General features: G+C 41.9%; 1 protein-coding gene across 1 annotated transcript; it reads right to left on the bottom strand.

The window, feature by feature from the left end:
- Positions 1-12,529: 12,529 nt before the first annotated feature.
- LOC143302705 (uncharacterized) lies at positions 12,530-14,784 on the bottom strand. The gene is made up of 2 exons (XM_076618681.1): positions 13,065-14,784; positions 12,530-12,667 (listed from the first exon to the last, which is right to left on the bottom strand). Exons 1-2 carry the CDS (start codon positions 14,247-14,249, stop codon positions 12,530-12,532), a joined length of 1,323 nt encoding a protein of 440 aa, XP_076474796.1. The 5' UTR covers positions 14,250-14,784.
- Between the last annotated feature and the right edge of the window lie 9,573 nt (positions 14,785-24,357).

Here is a 24,357-nt window from a genome sequence, read left to right as displayed (position 1 = left end):
GCTAACACGTGGTAGACAATAAACGTAAAGAGAAATTTAAGACAGGAAATACTCGCTTGGTCCGAAGGACCTTAACTATAAAAATGCCAAGGCCCCCTGGTGGGCACTTAAGACTATTGAGGGTGCGCGCCAAGGATATGCAGACATCTGGGTGCCATCCTGTCCGTGGTGTGTGGCCTGGTCTCTGATATGAATTGACGTTACATACCCCCCTTCTTAGATTGATTTTGGTCCTCCAAAATCTCAGTGTTTCTGCGGATTATCTCTAGGTCAATCGGCTTTTCCGGTAAGGTTGCTGTTTGCGTGTTGCCTAAGTATATTATAGTTATGAAGCCCGTCCTGGAAAATAAGGTTTTAACCGGTTTCCATTAATTTTCTTAATATTACCTTCTATTAAAACCTCATAATACGGTCGTTGCCGGTTGTAACAAAATAGTATTATTATTTAGTTTTAATCTGTTGTTGGAAAGATTGAATTTAAACTGTCGTAATGCGGGGAAACCTAATATTCCATCTTCTATTAGCGGAAAATCATCATCTATTATATGGAAGTCTATCTTTTTGTCAAACAGATCTATAATGACGCGTTCGGAAGTTTCGAATTCAGAGTGTCCCATTGTGAATTTCTTCACAGGTACCGGTTCTGTTCTTGCTGTCCATTTTCGCTTGAGCAGGTTGATTCCTGCCCCTGAGTCGACAAGAAATGTTCGTTTAGGTTGTCCGGCTGGTCCAAGGAGCACTGTGGGTAGTTCTCCTGTAGTTGCATTGATCCTGATTCTTTCGTTTCCATCTGGACGAAGTTGATTGGGGGTGCTCGTTGTTGTAGGCCTGGTGTTCGAAAATTTGGACATTGGTTTGATCTGTGTCCAAAGCGTTTGCACTTGAAACATTGTATCTGGGCTCGTTCTTCTAACGGTGCTCGTCGAAAGGCCGTTTTAGGTTGTTGGGCGAAACCATTTTGAATCGCTCTGGGCGGTGTGGACGTGAAATTTGCTACTGGTCGTGGTCGATTATCGGGGCGAATGGTCCGTTGCTTACGGGTTCTGTGCTCATGAAAGTATCTTTCGATTTCGATGGCGCGTTTCTCGGCTTCAATAAAATTCTGCGGCGGAGTGGTCAGTAGTATTTGTCCTATTTCTAATTTTAATCCGCGAACAAAGTCCGTTATCGAGTCTTTCAAGATTCTGTCGTTCACGGCGCGTCTGTTCATTTCATCTGGGTATTCATTAGTAATGCTGTGCTGTAATTCATTGTAGGCTCGTCTAAACCGAGTAATATAGCTCTGTACGCCTTCATTAAACCCTTGTCTAGTGTCTCGTAATTGATCCTGGTTTTCACGGACCGAGGTTCGAGTCGCTAAGTTCTGTCGTAATGCTTGGTATAAATGTGCGTATTCTGAAATGTGCACACTACGTATTGCCATAGCTGCTTTTCCCGAAATTCTCTCAGTCTTAATCATTCTTAGCAGTAAGTACTGTTCGCTGCACATTACCCTCATCTCTTCGACTTCTCTAACGAATTCTTCCACTCCTATATCATCTTCGCCGTTGAGTGATGATATACATCTTATTACATCTGTAGCTTTAAGCTCTGGTTGCGTAGAACGTTGGAGGAACGCTCTGCCCTCGGGTGATTGGGGTGGCTGAGTCATTGGAGGGGGTTCTCGGAAGACTGATTGATCCGTAGTGGTGGGGTTTATTTCATCTATAGTTATCAGGGAGCTGGCTTCTGATCCGTTTCTCATTTGCATGTTTGCTAACTTATCGCTTATTCGTGTGATCTCTGCTTCGAGTCGGTTAAATCGTTGCGTGGAACTCTCGATCTCTTTCTGCCATGCGTCTATTATAGCTCTAACTGTTGGGTCTATCCCACTACTAGTTAAAGCGGCGTCAACCATTTCGGTATTACTATCTTGTGGCGTTGCCATTGTTATACTACTTGTACTGTCTGTGCTATTTGACAAAAAGTTCAGCGTTCGCTCACCTTGATCGTTTAGCCCGTAGGAAAGGTTCCGCTGCGGTGTTCCTTTGTCGAAACGTCAGAGGTGTCTGCTCTGTTGCAGTGGTCCGTTGATCCTCAATCTTCGAAGTTGACCGTAGCCCGAAATGCGTAATTTCGTTTTCTCGAAGCTGATGGATCCTGGCACGGATCGCCAAAATGTCACGTAATTTTTGGGTTGGTTGGTGAAAATAAAATATAGTTGAGTCGTAACACAACTATTAACTTGGTTTTAATCAACTTTTATTATGAATTCAGCAATCACAATGTAACACGCACTGAATTAACATAAATAACAATTCACTCCAACCACGTTATGTAAGACTTAGTTACAACAATACATTAGGTACGCGACTTATAAGAGTAGAGACCGACATAGATATGTTGACTATTCTAAGGATACAGAATAAGTGAAGTTTTACCGACGATACTGTGTCTGAGGAAAGCTAGGGGTGGGTGTGTCTAAGGACACGGGACTATCGGATTTGTTGATGACAATTTTGGTTAAGGAAGTGAGGGCAGTAGACACCATCTCCGATTGGATAATAGGACGGTTGGTGGACCAGGAAGGGTTTTAGCCGCCCTCGCGAGAAAGTTGCCAACGAAACATACCAGATGTGGAGGAAACCAACTTTCTAAGCTAACACGTGGTAGACAATAAACGTAAAGAGAAATTTAAGACAGGAAATACTCGCTTGGTCCGAAGGACCTTAACTATAAAAATGCCAAGGCCCCCTGGTGGGCACTTAAGACTATTGAGGGTGCGCGCCAAGGATATGCAGACATCTGGGTGCCATCCTGTCCGTGGTGTGTGGCCTGGTCTCTGATATGAATTGACGTTACAGGGCCGTTGACGTTCGGCAATAGTATCCTTAATGCTCCCATCAGGGCATCAGGGATGTTGGGTAAATTTTCTTTCGTTAGCCAGTTGCACGCCAAGATATTTGATATCCTTTTTTGTCACCAGCAAGTAATCTCCTATATTTATTTCTATTATCTTGGATATTCGCTTTCCCGTAAGCAGAATAACCTCTATTTTATCTTAAGCCAAACGTAACCCTGTTTCCGTACACCATCGGATCACCGTCCCCATTGCTTCGCAAAGTCTGTTCTTGATCTCCTCCTGTCTCTTTGTTGTGATTATTAGTGCCAGGTCGTCGGCGAAGGCTACCGGATTTAAGTTTTTAACGGTTTGTAGATCCCTTAACAAACCGTCGTAGACTATACTCCAGAGGAGTGATCCGAGACTAGAACCTTGTGGGACCCCAGCATACATTCCTCTTTCTATTGTTTCATCTTCATTGTGAATAGTTAGTTTCCTATCTTCGAGGTAGCTTCTGAGAAGCCTCATCAATCGTTGAGGCATTCTTCTTTCCTCAGCCTCCAGGAGGATGTTATACTATCTAAGAGTGTTAAACGCATTTCTTACATAAATCTCTACAAGCACGCACATCATATTCGTTCGTTCACTCGATATAAGGCGTCGATGGCACTCCAATTTTCGATAAAGGTCTCGAACGTGTCCTCGCAGACTTTACTGTGTGCTAGGAGCACGCTGATCGGTCTAAATGAGAATGGGAGTGTAAGATGTTTTCCCGGTTTCGGGATGAGGATCATCCTTGCGGTCTTCCGTATCGTTGGGATCTTTCCTTCTCTGTTTACTTCTGACATTACGTCTCTTAATAATTTTTAAAAGCACGTAAAACATAAGTATGGTCCGAGGCTGACAACACGTTAAGTATTTTATTTCCCTTGTGTTTCCTTGTCAGTCCTTTCAGGAATTTAAAATTAAGAAAAAAGAACTTAGTAAGAAGATTCGCGAAAGTAAATAAAGAGGGGGGAGGAGTTTAATTTTATCCCTTATTAGTGGACAGGCCAACAATCCTGTGATATGCCGCACATTCGTTCTATTCTCCTTTGCGTAGATTGCGCATCTTGGCTCATTTGTATATGTTTCCATAATGTGGTCTTTGACCCCACATTTCGGCACAACTCTTTGCCACGGCTTATTACCGTACATCTTATTGCATTTTGCCCTAGCATATGGCACCTGTAACATCTTAACATATTTGGGAGAACTCTGGCAGTCACAATTATCAGCCCAGTCTTGATTTTTATGATTGCGCTTTTCTGCGGGACGATATTGCCTGCTATGTTCCCCATACTTAGTGATTTAACACGTATCCATTTTTCGTCTTGTATGTTCATTCCTTTACACATATTTTCCGTCAGTTCTTCCTTCGTAATACGTGGATCGATGTTCTTAATTTCCAGTGTCACCCTATTTGATAGGGAGACAATCTCTGTTTCTTGAGATATTGCCGATTTCAATCTTTCGGCCAATTCATTTGCCGGAGCTTTATTACTTAATTCTATAAGTATGTGACCGGCCCTAGTTCTCCTAACTGCTATTGCTTCCCAAATCACGGTTTTTGCTCCTACTACGTTCCTATATGCCAGTATCCAGTTTTTACCCACTTCGACCTTGACCAAAATAGCTTTCTTCTACAGGTTTGTTGTCTTTTACTACTTTTCCATTTGGTAATTTCTCCGCTTTCGGGGGAGTTTAACTGCGCTGTCCTATTCGGTACACTACTTATCCTCCTCCTTTTGTTCACCGTTATCCTTTCATTGCCCGTTTCCTGAATCCTATCGTTACGGTTATTTTCTCGCAACCCGTCGCTGCTGATGCATGCCTCCGCGTATGTGAGCCTCCCCTGTTTGGGTTTCTTTCTTCGTGCTATCCTCTTCTCCTCCAACGGTGACGTCACCTTTCTTTTCGATGGCAAATTATTAGTTAGAGCAGGATCTGTTTGAGTTCTTGTGCTACTGTATCTCTTTATATTCTTCTCTTCCTTCCTTGGGGTCATCTGATTGGCCATGGTTTTCTTCTTTTTTGTCCCCGTGTTCAAAAGTTCTTGAAGTACTTTTCGAGCCAGTATCTCACGTTTTTTAACTGTTTGGCATTATAAGTATTCAGCTTCTCCATCGTTGGATCTCCCTTTGTTGCGATTTCTGATTTCTTCATTATTCTTTCCTTATTTATTATGACGGTCTCCAAAATTTCCACCGATTCCTTGATATCCATCGGGCTTGTTGCTTTATCTTGTTCATCTTCTGAGGAGGAGGATATTTCCTCTGCATAACCTTCCAACTTCCCGCTATCATTCCTCCGTTTCTTGGTATGGTAACTTTTCGTTGTTATGTTTGACGTTTGATATCTTTTACTTTTTGCCGTATCTGGAGCCAGGTAGCTACTTTGGTCGGTCAATTCCGCCTGTGAGTCTATTTCCATTTTACCTTTCTGTCCTCTTTTTCCTTTTCTAATTGGGCTCCATGCCAGTCTTCGGCTCGGCTTGAACGAATTTACCTCACATTGCCCTTACTGTTTATTCAGATAATTGATATCTCTTCTAAGATATTTCCCGCTTGGAAGTCTATTCCTGTCTGTGATTTAATATCCGACGTATGTAGACCAGCAGTTCTAATTACTCTGTGGCGAGTGATGCAGTTCTAATTACTCTGTGGTGATTTTCGTTCGTTTATTGTTGATTTGATTTATAAACAGAGAAATAAATATGTTCAATTTCGCACACTTTTCTGCAATTTTTGCTATTTGTTTCTGTTTCTTCTTCCTCATTTCTTCTGCACTACCTCTTTGTTTTCTCTTTGTGGGTATAATGGATCCATGGCTTGAAAAAGTAACTTATATCTAGAATAAATAAAGCTTATTTGATATTCAAAAGTAAATCCAATTATTTTTTTTAATAAAGAAGATAAATTTCTAAGATCAAAATTAAAACATGATAAAGTAAAAATAATTGTTTGTTATTTTCAAAATACTTATATATCTTCTTACTTATCTTACAAATCTTACTTATATATAGAGTTAATCTAGAATATACATCTAATAATATGGTTTCATTCGAAAAGTGTTGGTCATGAAATTTATACATATAAGCACCCAAATTTCTACTTATCACCTAATTACAACACCGATTTAACTTTTAAGATGGTATTTTCCACCCGCAGCTGAGCTATGTACACATCAAGATGTCTGTATATGTCGCTTGTAACTAAACGCAGCGCCTGCATGCAGATGATATTTTCTATACGCGTAAAAATAGTGAAACTCGATGTATGCTTTCCCGAGAGTAAAATTTTACTGGATGATAGAGTGGTAAGGAGAGTAATTCTTTTTTCCAATTGCCCGATCTTTTTTTCTTTTTTTTTTTTTTAAGTCTATGCATAGTGCAGACAATGCAGAGAATGCGATAACCCTTCGGCCGTACGCCACAGCGATGCTAATCTAGGTGGACAAAATTCGAAATAGGCGAAAATTATTAGTTAATTTACTTAGAATCTTATCAATCATGAATAATAATCACATTTTAAATGTAACCACAAAGGGATCTCTTGGTGGAGAAAGTCAGTTAGTCGATGTTCATTAGTTGAGAGTTAATTGCGAGAGAGTCATTAGTCATTAGTTGTCGAGTTGTGAGTTGTAAATTACTAATTTAGTTGTTTTGGTTATATTATATTACTATATTAAGATCTAATTAAATAATCATTGTTTTCCTGTTTCAATAACTATAAATAAATTCATATAATAAATAAGGATTTCTATAATATATACAATATAATATAAATATATATATAGGGTTATGAACTTGACTCAGAATCCGCGCTCCCGAGAACATTTGAAAATGGCTACTTAGGCAAGTACGCTGACTGCTACAATCAACTGTCGCTGGCCATTTACGAGCTATTGCTAGGACTAGAATTAGGCGAGAACAAAGAGTTCAGTTGTCGCTGAAAGATTACAAATTTGTATAAATCGATTAAACTACATAAATACAAATATTGTCGCAATAAGGTCAACCATTTGCCGTCAAGTCAACACCCTGGAGATTGTGATGGAAATGTTTTCGCACGTTCGCGGGGAGACAAGATCTCGAAGAAGCGCGCCAACGGGAGTGGTAAATTCCCGTTACGATTTGCTAATCGACGCCGCGAATCGTTCGATCCCTTATTTCTTTTGGGATAATAAGGGTAGTTAAATGAAAGATAACGCTGCTGCTAACAGGTTATTATATATTTTCACAAACCAACAACTTCGGTGTAGCACAGAATGAATAATTGTTAGAGATGACTACGAGTGAGTGCGACCTGAGTCTCTAGTCGGATTATCGCGTATAATGATGGATTTGTCGACTCACTGTATTCGAATTATTGACTGCTTGATGAGATGCTTGATTGAGACTGACTGATCTTCGGGTGTAAACCCGGTCGAAGGATGTAAAATCAGTGATGTTCGGAGACGATGCCGTGGCGGAGGAAAGCTAAGGATGGGTGTGTCTAGCGCACGGGACCATCGGATTTGTTGGTGAGGATTTTGGCTAAGAGAGTGAGGGAAATAGTCTTCGTTGTTAATTGGTTAAACAAAGGGTCTTAACCGTCCTCGAGAGAAAGTGGTTAGTGGGAGGAAAGTTGCATCATACGTGAGAAAAACTAACTTTCCCTTGTTAAGCCGTAGTAGACAAAGGTCTTTAGAAATGCTTCGGAAACAGACGTTTGTTCAGTTTGAAGGACCTCGACTAGGAAATTCCTGAGATTTATGGAAGGTACTCGAAACTATTGAGGGTACGCAGTGAGTATCCGAAGATATCTGGTTGCCATCTTGCCCGTCGTGTGTGGCCTGGTCTAGGTATAGTGTTACGCGACGTAACAGGAAATAAAAGTCACCATAATGGGCCAGATTGGGGTCGAGAGTATGAGAAGGATGGAGGAAATGGAGTGGATGGCCTTTACCTCCATGAACCTGAAACGATTTGTAGGCTGAGGCTGGTCTCCAACATGGCGCGAGCTGCTGGCGTTGAGTCGCAGCCAGCGCATAGTCGCCACGGACGGTATAGCCAGACTTGAAGGAGCAAATGCGCGCTTATTGGAGCAGGTTCGTGATCTTCAGTTGCAGAGGCTGGTCATACACTCAAAAGAAAAGGCGGTAGCTGCAGTAAGAGAATCGAGAAGGAAGGTGGCACTGATCACGGGAAGATTCACGGGGTGGGCCGCAGGAAAATTCGGAGTGTCCTGAGGTCCCCTTTCATTCCACCTCCACTATTCCGCGCTTCGTCGAGCCGCCTCCGCGGCAGTCGAGATATGCGGAGAGAAGAAACGGGGGCGGAGGAATAGAATTTCAGGACCTGTCAAAGGATCTCAAGGATATTTTTCTCCGAAAAATTCAGTAGCTCAGGCATGAGCATCGGAGGGTTAGACGTGATTCCCCATGTTAGAAGGGGGGGACAGTCGTGGACCGGGAACAGCTCCTCACGGGACGTCTACAGGTACGTCGCGACGCCGGAAGTGAGCACTTGCTTTCCCACCCTGTTGAGGAGACATATCGGCAGGTACGCGGAAGGAAAATCCGCGAACCTAGCCCTCTTCATGTGCAATGTTTTTATCCATTATAACGTATTATGATATTAGGTTTCGTACACGTGCAGTTCATGGCAAAATGAAAACATACTCAATATTGTATAAATTTAAATATGAATCTTATGAGTTTATGTTTTGTATATTGCATATCCAACATATTATATTTAAGCATGTGAAATTCGCGTTCATGTATTATGAAAGCTATGCAAGGAAATTTAAATAAAATATTGTTATATTTTTTTATTATTTGCTATCGAGGTGTTGTCGAAGCAAAGTAAGACACAGTATATGTTCATTCAATGATACATTTTTTTATTTCTCACTAAACTTTGAAACTACATCAAGGAAAAGGTTTTTAAAGTAATAATGAAATTTATTGAATGCTGCTATTACAATGGAGGAATAATTATATTGTCATAAAGAAAGAAATTACAAAATTTGTTAATAAAAAAAAGGCAACTCGCAATTTTTGAAAAATTCTGTAAAATATAACGAAACGAAGGGCAAAAGAGAGATTGTCGGTAAATGAGAATTTTCTAACAGTAATTAGTATCTTGTAAAATAAAACATTCCACGTATCTTACAGCAATTAGATCGCAATGCGTTAAATAAATGGAAGTGCAAAATATCCAAGATGTTTCTAGGTAACAAAGTAGTATATATTACTGTAATCTTTCTTGTATGGCGGTAAACATTGGAGATATCTCTAATAAATCTGAATATATAAGTATTGATCATCATATTGTCAGAAACTTCATATAAGATGACTATTGATATAACAACGTTTCAAATTTATAATATATATCTACATGTATGATTCTTATTATTGACAATAATTCGAAGATGGCATACTCGTAACCCATTAAAAAACAAAACCACGGTACAATACAAAATGATTATTAATAAAAAGGAACACAACATAAGACAAAAAAGAGGTAACGTTAGGAAGCGATGGACTTGTATTACGAAATTTAACACGGAAACGGAAAAAGATGCGTGTGATACGCTCAAAATGTACAATTGCAAAATGACGAAAAAAACGATAGGAAAGAAAAGATGTGTAGCAAGTCAAATGAGCATGTGCTTGATATGTATTGTTGTAACCACCTGATTAGAAGATACAACTATTCCTGTGCGATTTGTGATGTGACTCGGCAGCAAATTTTCCAACGGTTTCTACCCCGGACGACGGCAGCGCTGTGTTTAGCGTAATTAATTACGAACGTTCCAGACCCAGGTTCGAATCCCGGCACACATAGTCCTGGTTTTCTATGATTCCTAGAAAAGAGGAAGGGAGGGGTCCAGACGATTGGAAGAAAATCCCCCAATCCGGATGAAGACAAGATACTTATACTCCAGCAGCACCTATCACGACCTATCCACATCAGTAATACACCATATATCAATTTTCTGATTGTGAAGGGACCTTTCCTTAAATATATGTAAATTTCCGTTATTTCACAGACTAATGTTTCTATTATTCATATCCTGCATCTGAAAAGTAGAACCATGCTTTCTCTGTGAGAAACCTCACATCCAGGATTTTCTTGTTTCTTTTGACATACGGATTAGCAATATGGTGATGCAGCAATACTGTATGAAATATATGTAATATATATCAAATTATCGAGTGTCGATTTGGATGTACAAATGATTGAAACATTTATCTGTGTAATACTCACAAATGAGGACTGCGAGACTGAAAGTTACAGGCAAATCGTATAAAACAAAAACTCTATGAAAAACTGTGTTGGCTTACTAAAGCCATAGAAAGAAGGAAGAAGATACATCTCTTCTATCCTTTCGTAACAAACTATCACCTCGATCACGCAACATCACGGTACAGTTCATAACACCTACGAATATATATCGTGCATCATGCCATGTGTAAACACAATTTTGACATTGATTTGTGTCTGTTGGAACAACCGTTCAATTACAACCGCTTCTTAGAGTATGGAGTATCTTCTCTTGGATATTAGGAACCTTCTTCTAAAGTGGAAACCCTATCAAATTAAACTGTTTCGTAAACATAGCCCGTTTGCGAAACGTCTTCATCAAACATATATGCATTACTGTATGGACTTTAGATATCAAAAAATATCGCAATATATGAATTTTGCTGAACTTGGTTCAGTATATTCATTAGTGCTACGAATTACTTGCCTCATAAGAAATAATTTGGAGCTTAACATCTTAACATTCCGCCCGTTTTATCATGTCTATCACTAGTGACGAAATATTATGCACGGCATTTAAGGTCCATAGTATATCGATGGAATGTTATGAGTATAGTTTAATGGGGAACCTCTCTGTACATGTGTGACGAGTGTTATAATAATTGAAGTTCCTCTTTAATAAGCGTATATAGACGCTTCATGAAGACTTATTTTCGGTCGCTTCGGAGTCCCTAGCTGTGGCGAATGACATTAGAACTACCTGAGTGGCCAGCTTAACATTGATTTCGCCGTTATATTGAAGAATGTGCGAAATTGTGAACAAGTTATTCTCGATCAACAACATTGTTGTTTTGCGAAGACAGTTAAATTTGCTACTTGTGATATGTCCGTTTCCCAGTCATTGGTGTTTAGTAACAGTTGTTAATACTGCTACGACCGATCGCGGAGAGACGCGGTCGCGAGGAAAACGCGTCAGCGAGAGGCGTAAATTCTCGCTACGATTCGGTGAATCGACGCCGCGAAGTAGTCGTTCCCCTGTTTCGGTTAAGATAACAGAGGTGGTTGAATGAATATGACACAGTATAGTAAGTTATATTTCACCGTTTATTCCACAACTTATAACGAGGATAGTTACACTGGTGCGTATGTACGAGATGAGTGAGTGACTGATCTGCGGGTGTGTATACCCGCTCAAAGTATGTTGACCGTTCGAAGGATGTGAAATCAGTGCCCTTGGGAGACGATGCTGTCTCGGTGGAAGGCTAAGGATCGGTCCCTCCAGCGCACGGGACCATCGGATTTGTTGGAGCCGATGTTATTTAGGAGAGTGAGGGAATAGGCTTCGTTTTTAATTGGTTAAACGAAGGGTCTTAACTGCCCTCGAGAGAAAGTGATTAATGGGGGGAAAGTTGCCGCGTGCGTGACAAAAAAAACAACTTTCCCTTGTCCTGCCGTGGTAGACAATAGTGTTTAGCAACTCCTCGGGACCAGATGTTTGTTTTGTTTAAAGGACCTTTTCTAAGAAATCTATGATTTATGGACGGTGCTTAAGGCTATTGAGGGTACGCCGTACGGAAGAGCGGACCTCTGGTGTCCGTCTGGCCCGCGGTGTGTGACCTGGGCCAGGCAGAGAGTCGCGCGGCGTAACATCCTCCCCCCGTTGAGAGGGTACCGATCAAAATTTCATTAAAGGTGGAGTTAATTGGAGCAGCCGCCCGACTCCTTGTTGATTGCTGATTGTCCTTATTCTGCGTGATCGGGTTGGCTCGTTGGTAGGACGCGCTGCGTGGCACGTCGTTCCAAGATGCTCGTTGCCGTATGACTTGTGGTAGTCTGGATGAGGCCGTTGTTGCCAGGGTGACTTCGAAGATACGGTCGAAGGCCCGTTGCCGTTGTCCCCTTTGTAGTCTGGATCGCCGTCTTCCTCGCCGATGCCGAGCGATTTCCAGGTGAAATTCACGACCCAAGAAGTGACGTGAATCTTGCTTCTGGAAGTGTCGTTAAACACCTCGGCCCAGGAGGGATCGTCGAAGGGGACGTCGGTGATGCTTGGTGAAGATTCATCAAGCGCGGTGCGGCGGTTTGAGGTTGCCTGGGAGGCTGGACTCCCCCCGATGACCCGCTCGAATCGCATTCTCTTAGTAATGACCCTCGGTGGAGAATGACCGTTGGATGTCGTGACCGTGACTTGCCGTGTGCACGGTAACGTTCCTTATGATTCCCTCAGCTCCTGAAGTGGTGCTTGATCGGGTGGATACGCTGCCAACTGGATGCCGGCATGGTAAAGCTGGCCTGAAATCACGCTCCCGTAAACTTGTTAGTGCGTCACCTATTGGGAAGTGACCGGGAATGAGGATAGGGAGATCACTCGGATTGGGTGATACGGGATGGAGAATTTGAAGGGTTGAAAATCCCTTTTATCTGCTGGTCGTCGAGAAAACTTGTGCCCCTTCTCTTGGGTTCGTAGGGTCCGAATTTTCAGCAGCCCTCTGTTGGCCTTGACGGAGTTGAGGCCGTTGTCCGTGATGATTTTCGCGCAGTATCCTCGCCGAGAGCTGAATCGGCGTAGAGCGGCTAGGAATGCGCAGGTTTTTTTGTTTAATTCTTCCTCGTCTTCGATTGGTGTTTGGGCGATGAGCTTCGGTCGGTGCCTTTGTTCCACGATGCTCGAGATTCATGTGGAGGATGAGATTCTCGGTCTTTTGGAGTCGACTGGGTAGATCTCCGCGAAAATTCGGTTGTGCGTCTCGATCGATGTGTAAAGTGCTGTTGCGATGACCCAGGTGGAGACCGTCCCTTAGAGGATCGGTTGTGCGGCGAACGACCGCCCGACGATCGATCTCCAGACGACCGACCGCTCGTTGACCGACCGCTCGTTGACCGACCGCTCGTTGACCCACCGCTTGAATACCGATCGCTTGAGGCCCGATCGCTTGAAATCCGTGGACTGACCTGAGTGAGCACTCGGTGTAAATTTGTGTGATGGCGTTGCCCGCACATGTGACATGAACCGGATGTGCACTGAGTGAGTGAATGGCCTCTGCCTAAGCAATTTATACAGAGCGATGCCCGTTTTACAACTTCGAGGCGTTTTGTAGCCGATTTGGCCTTAAAAACCTTGCAATATCTGAGTTCGTGAGATCCTTTGCAGGTCGGACACATCCACATCCAATCTGTAATGTGTGTTCGTTCATGTCGTGCGTTTTGTCGGTGACGAGTGTGTTGGTAGGTATCCCCTTTTCCCATTGTTGTTGGAGCGTTCGTTTGATCGCCGTTTGTCCTTGTTTGCAAGAAGTCTATTAGGTGCTTGTATGACGGTAACTTCTTGTCTGGTAAGGTGCGTTGCCATTTGCGAATGATGGCTGGGGGTAACTTTGATGTAAGTAATTTGAGAAGAACGGTGTCGGATGTGATTGGGTCACCGAGGTTCTCTAACGCTTGGATGTTTATCTTGAACGTCTCGAGAAAGTCGTCTATGGCTTCGGGTGTCTCTTTAACTATTTTTGGATAGTCCAAAAGCAAGTCGAGGTGGCGCATGCAGATTTGACGGTGGCAGTCGAATTTTTCCTTGAGTACGTCAACAGCGATGGCATAGTTTGACTCGGTGATGGCTAGCGATTGTATACTTCGCGCGGCCCTCCCAGTCAAGGCTGATCGGAGGTGATAGAATTTTTGGACTGGTGTTAGTTGTTCGTTTTGATCTATCGTTGACGAGAAGGAATCGTAAAATGACTGCCAATTCTCGAGCGTACCATCAAATGTGGGTATTCGAATCTCCGGCAGTTTCAGCGAAGCAGACTCGCGACCGGCAGCTGATTCGTCATTTGTCGATTGTGACGTCGTAATTAGTCGTAGGTTGCTCAGTTGAGTAATTACTCGGAGTTCTAATTTCTCGTACTCGTCGGCTATCTCGAGGCCGCGCTCGATCTCTTCCTCATCTATGCTTACAATCTCGTTTTGGATGGCGCGGAGCTCCGTCTCGTATGTTTCCAGACGATTTTTGATTTGAATTAGCTCGTTCTCTCGCGGACAGCCGGATTGTTCAATTTCGTCTAGTTTTTTCGATAAGCGTGTAAAGTGGCCGATGCAATAACCCCGGCGTCGACGCAAGGCGGTAAGCTCGTTTCCGGTGGCCATTATTTGTTAGATAATTGAGAGTGGAATGGTTATAACTTACTTCTGTTGAAGATTGTCCAGTTGCGGCAGGAGGTTGCGTGGTTGCGTGGTTGCGTTTTAACCACCGAATAATACCTCTTCAAGGGTGACGATCCTTGACGTTACTGACCTCGCTGGGGGGGGGTAACGCTTCCGCTGCTGGTTATGTTGGATTCACGTGGCACTGTATGATAGTGGGTGTCACTGGTATGCGCTTTTCACTTGACGCGTGATGCGGCTTTGAGGATCGAATGATTCGACCGGTTACGTGTCCACACTTTTCACTTGTCACTGAATCCGGCTCGAAGGACCAGATGTTTCGACCGGATGGGTGACAAAACTATCCACTGCCACTGATGATCCGGCTCGAAGGACCAAATGTTACGACCGATCGCGGAGAGACGCGGTCGCGAGGAAAACGCGTCAGCGAGAGGCGTAAATTCTCGCTACGATTCGGTGAATCGACGCCGCGAAGTAGTCGTTCCCCTGTTTCGGTTAAGATAACAGAGGTGGTTGAATGAATATGACACAGTATAGTAAGTTATATTTCACCGTTTATTCCACAACTTATAACGAGGATAGTTACACTGGTGCGTATGTACGAGATGAGTGAGTGACTGATCTGCGGCTGTGTATACCCGCTCAAAGGATGTTGACCGTTCGAAGGATGTGAAATCAGTGCCCTTGGGAGACGATGCTGTCTCGGTGGAAGGCTAAGGATCGGTCCCTCCAGCGCACGGGACCATCGGATTTGTTGGAGCCGATGTTATTTAGGAGAGTGAGGGAATAGGCTTCGTTTTTAATTGGTTAAACGAAGGGTCTTAACTGCCCTCGAGAGAAAGTGATTAATGGGGGGAAAGTTGCCGCGTGCGTGACAAAAAAAACAACTTTCCCTTGTCCTGCCGTGGTAGACAATAGTGTTTAGCAACTCCTCGGGACCAGATGTTTGTTTTGTTTAAAGGACCTTTTCTAAGAAATCTATGATTTATGGACGGTGCTTAAGGCTATTGAGGGTACGCCGTACGGAAGAGCGGACCTCTGGTGTCCGTCTGGCCCGCGGTGTGTGACCTGGGCCAGGCAGAGAGTCGCGCGGCGTAACAAATACCATTCTTCGAGATTATTCTAGCAATTCTCAGTACATTTGAACATACCATATTACCATGTACGCTACCTCTTCGATCACATATTTAACATATTTAACATATAATTTGAGAAAAAAAAAAAACTTATTGTAATGTTAACTTCAAATGAGAGGATACTTCAGCATGGATCGTGACCTCTTCATTTTGGATTAAATATTTTGAAAAGTTGGTTTACGAGTCAATAGGATCATATAGATAGTCATAGATTTATTATTAGATATTTATTTATTATTAGATATTTATTTATTATTAGATAGTGGAAAGGTTGGGTTTTGCAATACGATGATGTGTCGATTTATACTGTTAAATTTGGTAAAAATATTTTTGATTTCTAAATATACGAATATTAAAATTTTGTATTGAAACACATATGCATTAAAGAATATTATAGAAGATGTTTGGGCAATATTTTGGTTAAAATGTAATCGCAGAAGGCAAATTAAATAGTAAGGAAGTAGAAATGTGAAATTCTGAGAGAATAAGATATTTTACATCAAAATAAAAGTTAAAAACTGAATGTATAGAATCTTAATAAACATCTTGCAAGAGGAATGAAAACATGAAATACTGTGAATAATTAGTTATTCATTCATTAATCGTATTTTACATAGGGTGTGCTATCATTTTGTTATATTTACATTATCCTCTATTTATATTTTGTTGCATAATTTTCATCATATTCATAAATTGAAATATATTTTCAGCTATGTTCTAATGATTTCCATGTTTAATGAGATATGTTCATCGTACGGAAGAAGGCCAACAAAACATAAACTTCTATAAAATATGTGTATTATGTTCTTTATCTTAAGATACAATTTAAAATATTGAGCATGTCATTTTCCTTTGGATTGTAGAACGATTATTTACATAATGTAAATTCGACCAATCGCGGGGTGACGCAATCGCGAGGAGAGACGTCAACGGGAGTCGTAAATTCCTGTTACGATTATAACAATCGACACCACGAATTGATCGATCCCCTGATTTCCGTTGAGATAATAGGGGTGATTGAGTTTGTATAACACTGTGATTCACAGAATTATAAATTATATATTTCCAACACTTAGATTACACTGTCGAAGAGAGATAAATAGATAACAATTTGTCGCACGAAGATGCGATAGATATGTACGCTAGAGCAGGGCTCTTAATGGAAGTTAATGTATTAGTGGACGTAGCACTATAATATATTTAGGAGAGGAGATGTATGTTCGACAACACCGAGAACCGACAAAATAGTTTGCGTGAAGTATGCGACTCTCGCGCTATGTGTAAGCTGCCGCATTAGGCGCTAGTTTTAGACTGACTGTCGCTCTTTTTCTAATAGGGAACAAAAGTTCGGTGTGGGTGTGCCCCTGTGCCTAAAGAACGCGGATTCGTTGTTCCCACTTTCGTTAGGAAAAGTGAGGGTAACGAACCGCGGTGTCGATTGGGCATGACCTGCACTACTGCTCGAAGGGATGAGTAGGAAGTCTCCTACCCTCGTGGTGGATAGATAACCGTGTTCGTGAGGAAAACCTAGCTTGGTTTATTAGAGGGCTATTCGGTTTTTCCTAATGGGCGCATACCCATTTTCTCCGTGTTTTAAATGCGCCTAATAAACCCAAGGACCTCTCTAAAAACCGACTGTGTTTCGAGAATATTTTTAAGCTTTAGAAATTCTTCCAGACAAACGGATTGAAGACACATGGCGAAACAATACAGGGAAGTGAAAGTTATGGTGGGTCCTTAGGTTTATTGAGGGTCGAAATGACGTTACGCAGGCCGGTTGTTATCCGGTCGCGCGGGCTGGCGTGAAGATGTTTTAGGCGGCGTAACACATAATGTGTTCGAGATTTGGAGTGGCCTCCCATTTATGATTCAGACACATATGCCTTTTTGGGAAAGTCTGAATTTCCTACCACCCCAATTAAATACCTTACAATGCGGATCTCATTAAGAGGCTAATAAACACCCTAAGTGCCCGATGGGCCAGGTCAAAAGTAAACAGCTGGTATCAATCAGCAACACCAAAGGATATATTTCCACAATTACAAGATTTAAAGGAATAGATTCCTATCCCAAAAAACCATGGTAAGAAGGAAAACCCAGAGACGGAAAGTTGGGATATATGGATCAAGCGAAGCTGAGTAGTATTATCAGAGTCTTCTAACAGTCTTCATGAGAGCGTCATACTCTTCGTGTTACACTAAATCGTATTAAGTAAACATAACTTTATTCTATATCATAACATGCTAGTGATTTTCTTCTTGTATACCAAAGAGCGCAAATAAGTAACCTAAACATACTACTACTCGGCATCTTTAATTTACCTTCACTTTGAGCGTTAATCTCGTTCAAGGCTCGCGATATCAAGCGATCAGTTGCAACCTGACTGATCGCCACTTAGTTGAGAATTCGCAACAGAGTGGACCATCTAACGTGACCACTTCAATTATTTTCGTTAGTAGTGGATCAATCAGAATCATCTAATGCAAAGGTACGGTGACAATAACGTTCAAGCGGAAAGTAACGTTGCACAAACCGCATGACATGTGTTTTGCGTTAATCTAGTCTCGATCTTATTGAAGATCGCATCCTTTATTAAGCGAAAATTTCACCGTTACTTCAGTTATACTTTTCTCTATGTATCTGTAGCGTTATTATTTTACGTATTTAGGTGTTTATTTGTTTATATATTTATTTATATTTATAGATTTACTTTTTAATTTATTTCTTCCTTTACTCGTTCATACTTATCACCTCGGGAAATCTTGGTTCTCCTAGGAACAATAACTTTATAAATCTATTGGGCACATTTACCTTGCTCATTACCATCTGCTGGCAACACCCGTGGCTTTAAAATTCTTCTTTATTCTTTATTCTTGCTTTATTCTTCTGCTTTGTTTGTCGTATTCAGAGTGTTTCCTAAGGGTTTATTGTTGCTAAGAAGTACTTTTAATAAACAAGTGATGCACTAATCTTTTTTCATACTATTCCGCACATAACATTAACATTGTTCCATGAACGTTAACTGCCCACTTGCCACAACTAATGAGGATTTTCGACAGCCCAGTAATAAATTCATCCGGAAACAATATGCGATCACAAAATGATTCATTGGTTTCCGATTGTTATAATATTCATTGGCAAAACATAACACGATTATGGAAGTCCTCTCCATGAAGTTCTTGATGGACCGATAAATTGTAAGGATGAAGATAATTACATTGTTCTTCATTTATGATTGACTCGGACGCTATTTAGAAGATAACGTAAACCGTTTCGCGTTTTATTTGAAACGCGTCAACGGGAAGCATAAATTCCCGTTGCGATCAGAATAATCGACGCCACGAATAGGTCGATCCCCTATTTCGATTAGGATAATAGGGGTGGTTCAATGAGTATAACACTGATTTTAACAGGCTATAAAATTATATATTTTCAACAATTTAATAACTTTAATATTTGATATAATAGTGAATATGTCGACAGCCAAACTGCAAGTGAGTACAGACTGAGACTCCTTTTCGATTTGGCGACTGCGTTTTGACTCTTTCCGAGTAGGTTACTACGTTTTGACTGACTGTCACGTATGATTGGCCCCTGCTGAGGGAGTCGTATCAAGAGATTTTTATGAATGGCACTGGTGCCAAAATTAAAAATTTCGCCAATGCTTGTTCAAAATGTACTTGGAAGGTTTTGGGAGTGTGTTGGCTGTTCCTAGTGGTACATTCTTATCTTTCGATGCCTTGCCTCTTTTATTTTTTGCCATTTTCCTCTAACTCTCTTCTGTCTATTGGGTTTGGTCTATTGAAATACCGTCGCGTGGAGTAACTTGGCGCTATAGCTTCACCGTGCATCAGCTGCTTGTAAGCATGTTCGAATCCTCGGGTTATGCTTCTTTTCCCTTTCCTTTTCCTAAAAGACTGCATTGGCAGGCCAGCGTACGCCCTGCCGAACAAAGATTAAGATGTAGAGACGCTTGAGAGAGTGATAGTGAATAGGATTGTCCGAATAGTGGGCTGAAGAATGAATAATGACCAACATGGAAATCGTCGTGGTTGCTTGACTGAGAGTGGGTGGAAGAGAGCGAAAAACCGTAACTGTTATGTTCTTTGTTACATTAGTTAAATTTATTGTTATTAATAAAGTCCAACTTTATTGAAATTTTGTTCTTTTTTACCAGCTGTGCTTGTTTTGTTCTTTTACGTGCTACGTAAACGACTATTAATTTGGTGGCGGTTGCGATCGTTACTCTGCGTTATATAGAATGGTCCGCAGTAGTCGACACCGACGTTTTCGAGATTCGGTTAACCGCGCCTCTGGTAGATCACCTTCTCGCACCTCTTCACCGTGCGTCAAACTTGGCTTCGACCATCGATTGGCCAGTATCATCTTCTAACTGCGTATAAGGTGGCTTAAGTCCCAGACCGGAGATGGTTTAGATGTTCATTTTCAATGATGAGAGTAGTCACGGATGATTTAGGCATGACAATCCAGTGTTTTTGATGGAAGAGAATCAGCGAATGGCTGAGTCTATCCCCGACATGCAATATCCCTTCCTTGTCAAGAAATGGGTTGCGTAGCTGAAGCTTCGCCTTGACTGCCATGTCTCGGTCCCTTCGGAGCGTGTTCGGTTCTTTGGAAAAATGACTGATTTGTAGTAATTTGATGAGTTTGTTGTGTGCCGTGGGTAGTTCGCCTGTTGTAAAAGGTGCCGCTCGGTTCTGTTTTTGTTTCCACTGAAAGCAACGAGCGGTGATTCTTATCAATTTGGCCCAAGAAGAGATCTCCCTGATAAGCTATGATCGACGGGAGTTGTGGTCAGACAAATCGCTGTTGTCTGTTTCGGTATGTCGACCAATGGTGTTGGGCTCCACATCGGCCAGCATCCTTCAGGTTGGTGTAACCACCCTGGTCCATTTTGCCAAACGGTTGGGCGCAAAAATTCTTCAGACAATTGACCTCGGGATATTAGATAGCAGGATTGTCGGTGGTGAGAGCGTGACGCCAATCGGTGGGGCTGGTCTTGGTTTGGACGTTGACTACGCGGTAAGTTACAAAGGTTTTGATACTATGTGGTGTTGAGTTGATCCAATGGAGGGCGATGGTAGAATCCATCCAATAGACAATTCGATTTATTTTGATTGTTAAGGCTTGCTGTTTTGTTGCGGCCAATGATATGAGAAGAAGTGCTCCGTTCAGGTCAAGTCGTGGAATGGTTTGTGATTTAAATGGAGCTACCTTCGATTTGGAGGCGAGTAATCGCGTCCCAATGTGGTTGTAAGGGTTGATGGTAGCAAGATAGGCACAGGCTCCATACGCTTTCTCGCGTCACAAATGCCGTGGAGTTCCATCTCATTTGCGGATTTGATTACTGTTTTGCGTGGCAACCTGATGTTATTAAGTAGTGGTGGTTGTTCATTGTATCTGTTTCACTCTGAACGCAAGTCTGCTGGAGGGGACTCATTCATCTCAATGGAATCTTTAATGCCTAGACTCGCTGAAGCAGCATCTTTGCTCGAACGATCACTGGCGCAAGTAATTCTGATTGATCGTAAATTCTGGCATTTGAGCTGATCAACTGCTTCGTGACGCGGGATATATTGGACGTGGGCTTGACCGAGTAGAGGATTGAATCGTCGGAGGAATTCCAAAAGATACTAAGAGTTTTTAATGTTTGAGGCTCACTCAGCTGTAGTTTCTGGTTTGTGTCTTGTTCGAATTGTCCTTGTAGCAGTTCTTGATCGTTGGACGCCCATTTTCGTATATTCAAACCGGCAACTTGCAGAAGTTCGATGAGTTTCGCTCTGAGCGACTGTGCTTCGTCCTTTGTAGCATCTCAGGTGAGGTCTCGCTGCAGGTCCAAGAAGGCTCGCGGGAATCGGTGTCCTTCGTCGTCTGCCAATTGTTTAAGGCACCGGATAGCTAGATACAGGGCTGCTGACAACCCGAACGTCAGGGTGCTGAGTTGGTATGTCTCGACCTCCCCGTTCGAGTTAAGCCATAAGATTTATTGGTACCTTCGGTCTTCTAGACACACGAGAAATTGTCGGTTCCTCCTCCCAACATCGCCAATAAGGACGTATTGGTGAGAGCGGAATCTCAGGAGGATGTTAAATAAATCTTCCTGCAGCTTCCTACATCCTGTATGAAGCGTGTCGTTTAAAGAAACTCCGGCGATGCTTGGTGCGGATCCATCAAACACGACGCGGAGTTTTGTAGTTTGGCTCGATTTCTTGATTACGCCGTGATATGGCAGGTAATATCCTTTACCCTTTTTTGTGGAGAGGAGGTGGTGTTAACGCGTCCCCGTGTTATTATAAATATAGAGTAGAGAGATATAGAGCGTAAAACCGTATTATAATGAGTTATGTGGGGCTCCGCAAGATGGAAATGCCTCTACTCACTAAAAGCCCCCCTCTCTGATATTGCCTCTCGGCATTCAAGTTGGTCTCATTTTGTACCCTACAAGTACTCAATTTCTTTCTATATCTCTCTAACTCATTCTCCTTAGCCTGTCCTGCCTTCATCATTTTCTGGCAGATTTCCTGAAATTTCTTCCAAAATTCATTTTTACTGACAACCACTTCTACAATGTTGGTGATTGTCAGTATTTCTCCTACATAATTCTCTAATGTGGTGCGATCGTGTATCCATCTAGGACATTTAGACAGCACATGCTCCGCATCTTCTTCTGTTTTATGGTTTTCCTGTATACATTAAATATACCATGCCCATTCAAGATCTGTATGGTATAGTGATCGATGTTTTTTTTCGTTTTCCTGAAGATGCAGAGGTTATCTATTAGCCTCCTGGTTCTCTTTATAATTCCTCCCTCCATTTTTCCTCCGCCTGCTGCTCGATCCTTTTGCTCCTCTCCGCTAATACCTTGGTCGTATGCCTTGATCTAAGGCGAGTATTATACTGCTCTTGGAGTTGAGTCTTTCCTATTTCGTAGTTTTTCGTACGCAGCTCTGATTTTACGTGTATCGGCATTGTGCCAGTGAGAATACACAGTGCTGAGTGGGACACCGTCCTGTTTCGAAACAATCGTGCTTCAAATACCACACTTCAATCAGTTTCTTCAATAATTATAGGAGCACCCGAAGGAAAAATTTTCATAAAAACTAAGGGAAATCCGCGCCCGAGAAGACATTAAGAGAAAAGCTTTAAGAGTCAAGAGGAAGGGCGAAGAGCAGTTGGGATTTCTTCGAAGACAAACGTTTCGATTGATCCATACGATTTTTCACGAGTGCTTGAAAGTGACATTATTATACCTTATACATTGTTGAAGGCGAAGCATTTAGATTACACAGAAATTTGCATAGATCTAATCCCAGCACTCATTTACCAGTACATGAAAATATGTTTAACTACCATGAGCTACATTAAATGTCCATTTGATGTTTTGTCAAATAGATGGAGAATATTACATACGGCAATCTATGTACACGTTGATTTTGCTATTGACATTGTCATATGTTGTTGCGATCTGTAGAATTTTATTCGCGAGCGAGGTGGTTTTAATTTCGGTGATACTTACCTATTTGTGGCTTGCTAAATGTTACTGATATTGATAATGTAACTGTCAATCGTGCTAATAATCGTTTTCACGAAACTGTAACACACTACTTTATAATTGACGATGCAAAATTACCTCTTTTTTATTGGGGATGCTGGAGAGTGTTATATTAAACACACCCACCAGTCTGTACTATTGAATTACGTGAATAGTCTGCTGGCATTTGCCTATTCATTAAATCCCCACTCTCGCAATTTTTGTATCCTGCATGCATCTGTGACGTTAGAAATAATACTACTTCAGAGAAGGGACTAGCAGGAGATTTAACCTCAACTTTCACCAGGTATTCACTATTCACAGGCATATTTCCTGCACCTTTCGTGGGCAATTTGAGTCGTTTATGTTCACGACTAGTTTTTTTACTGTTTTGACTTTCAAAGAATTTGGAAAGATTCTAAGATACTTATCGGAGCTTCTACTTCAATATATCATAGTTTTTTCAGTCGAATATTTAGGAAATAATTAGCGAAAACAAAAATTCGGGGGATTATTAAAGAAAATGGGAATTTGTTTAAAGATCAACATCTTCGCAATATATATGTCGGAGATGAAAGGACGCCGGGGCCTTCCCTTTGGAATTCTTGGCAAAATCCCCAATACTTTAGTCTTTATGATTTAACCCGATTATAATTGTCCGAGATTTGTGATAATGAGCTTGGGCTCGAGGCGACAACCAGTTGCCGAACGTAGCCGCAGTCACGGGATGAATGCTTTGTCTAACAAAGGTATGGAGTAATTCTATAGCTCTCCTTAAAAAGGAAATAGTTGTAACACTCAACAGTAAACATTCCAACGGTTTCCCGTAGCTCGCCACACACAGACTCTATTCTTCGGGCAAGGTGATTACCAGATGTCGATGCGTTTTCGCATTACATGTTCAGCTGTCAGTTCGCTGTTGAGTACCGAAGCGTGCAGACGTGTGTCTAGTGCTCCGTGAAGTTCGCAAAACAACACGTGTCGCCCATCCGTCGAAAGTGAACACAGCCAAGTGTTTCCTATCCCTTAAAGAAAAAAATCCTACGCTCCCAACCTCTACCCGAATACTAGCCTCATGGCCTCACGACTAGTTATTCATTTTGAATTAGCTAGCTCGATGATGGCCCAGAAATCGCGACCAGGCTCTCCTGAGCAAACTCATAACTGCCCCGCGCTACCTCCTCCGTGGTAAAAGTGCATCAGATCCCCCCGCACCAGTGACGCCAAAAGTTCGAAGAAACGAAGAATAGAACCACCAAAAACAAACACAAACGACACGCGGAACGAACAAACAACAATTCAAGTAAACACTCACAACAGGTTCGCCGTATTGGAATCCTCAAACGACGCCATGGAAATCGTAGACCCGCCACCAAACCAACACACACAGAGAAGCTCCCCT

The sequence above is a fragment of the Bombus vancouverensis genome, chromosome 5, assembly GCF_051014615.1.
Source record: "Bombus vancouverensis nearcticus chromosome 5, iyBomVanc1_principal, whole genome shotgun sequence".
NCBI lineage: Eukaryota > Metazoa > Arthropoda > Insecta > Hymenoptera > Apidae > Bombus > Bombus vancouverensis.
Note: the sequence above shows the minus strand (reverse complement) of the source record. Positions and strands in the feature narration are given on the sequence as shown.

What these genes read in the sequence shown, in the direction of transcription:
- LOC143302705 (XM_076618681.1), bottom strand. Translation starts at nt 14,249, where the DNA reads ATGGCCACCGGAAACGAGCTTACCGCCTTGCGTCGACGCCGGGGTTAT. An exon ending in TACACCGAGTGCTCACTCAG is followed by an intron (nt 12,668 to 13,064) that starts GTCAGTCCACGG and finishes ACGCCGATTCAG; the next exon opens with CTCTCGGCGAGGATACTGCG.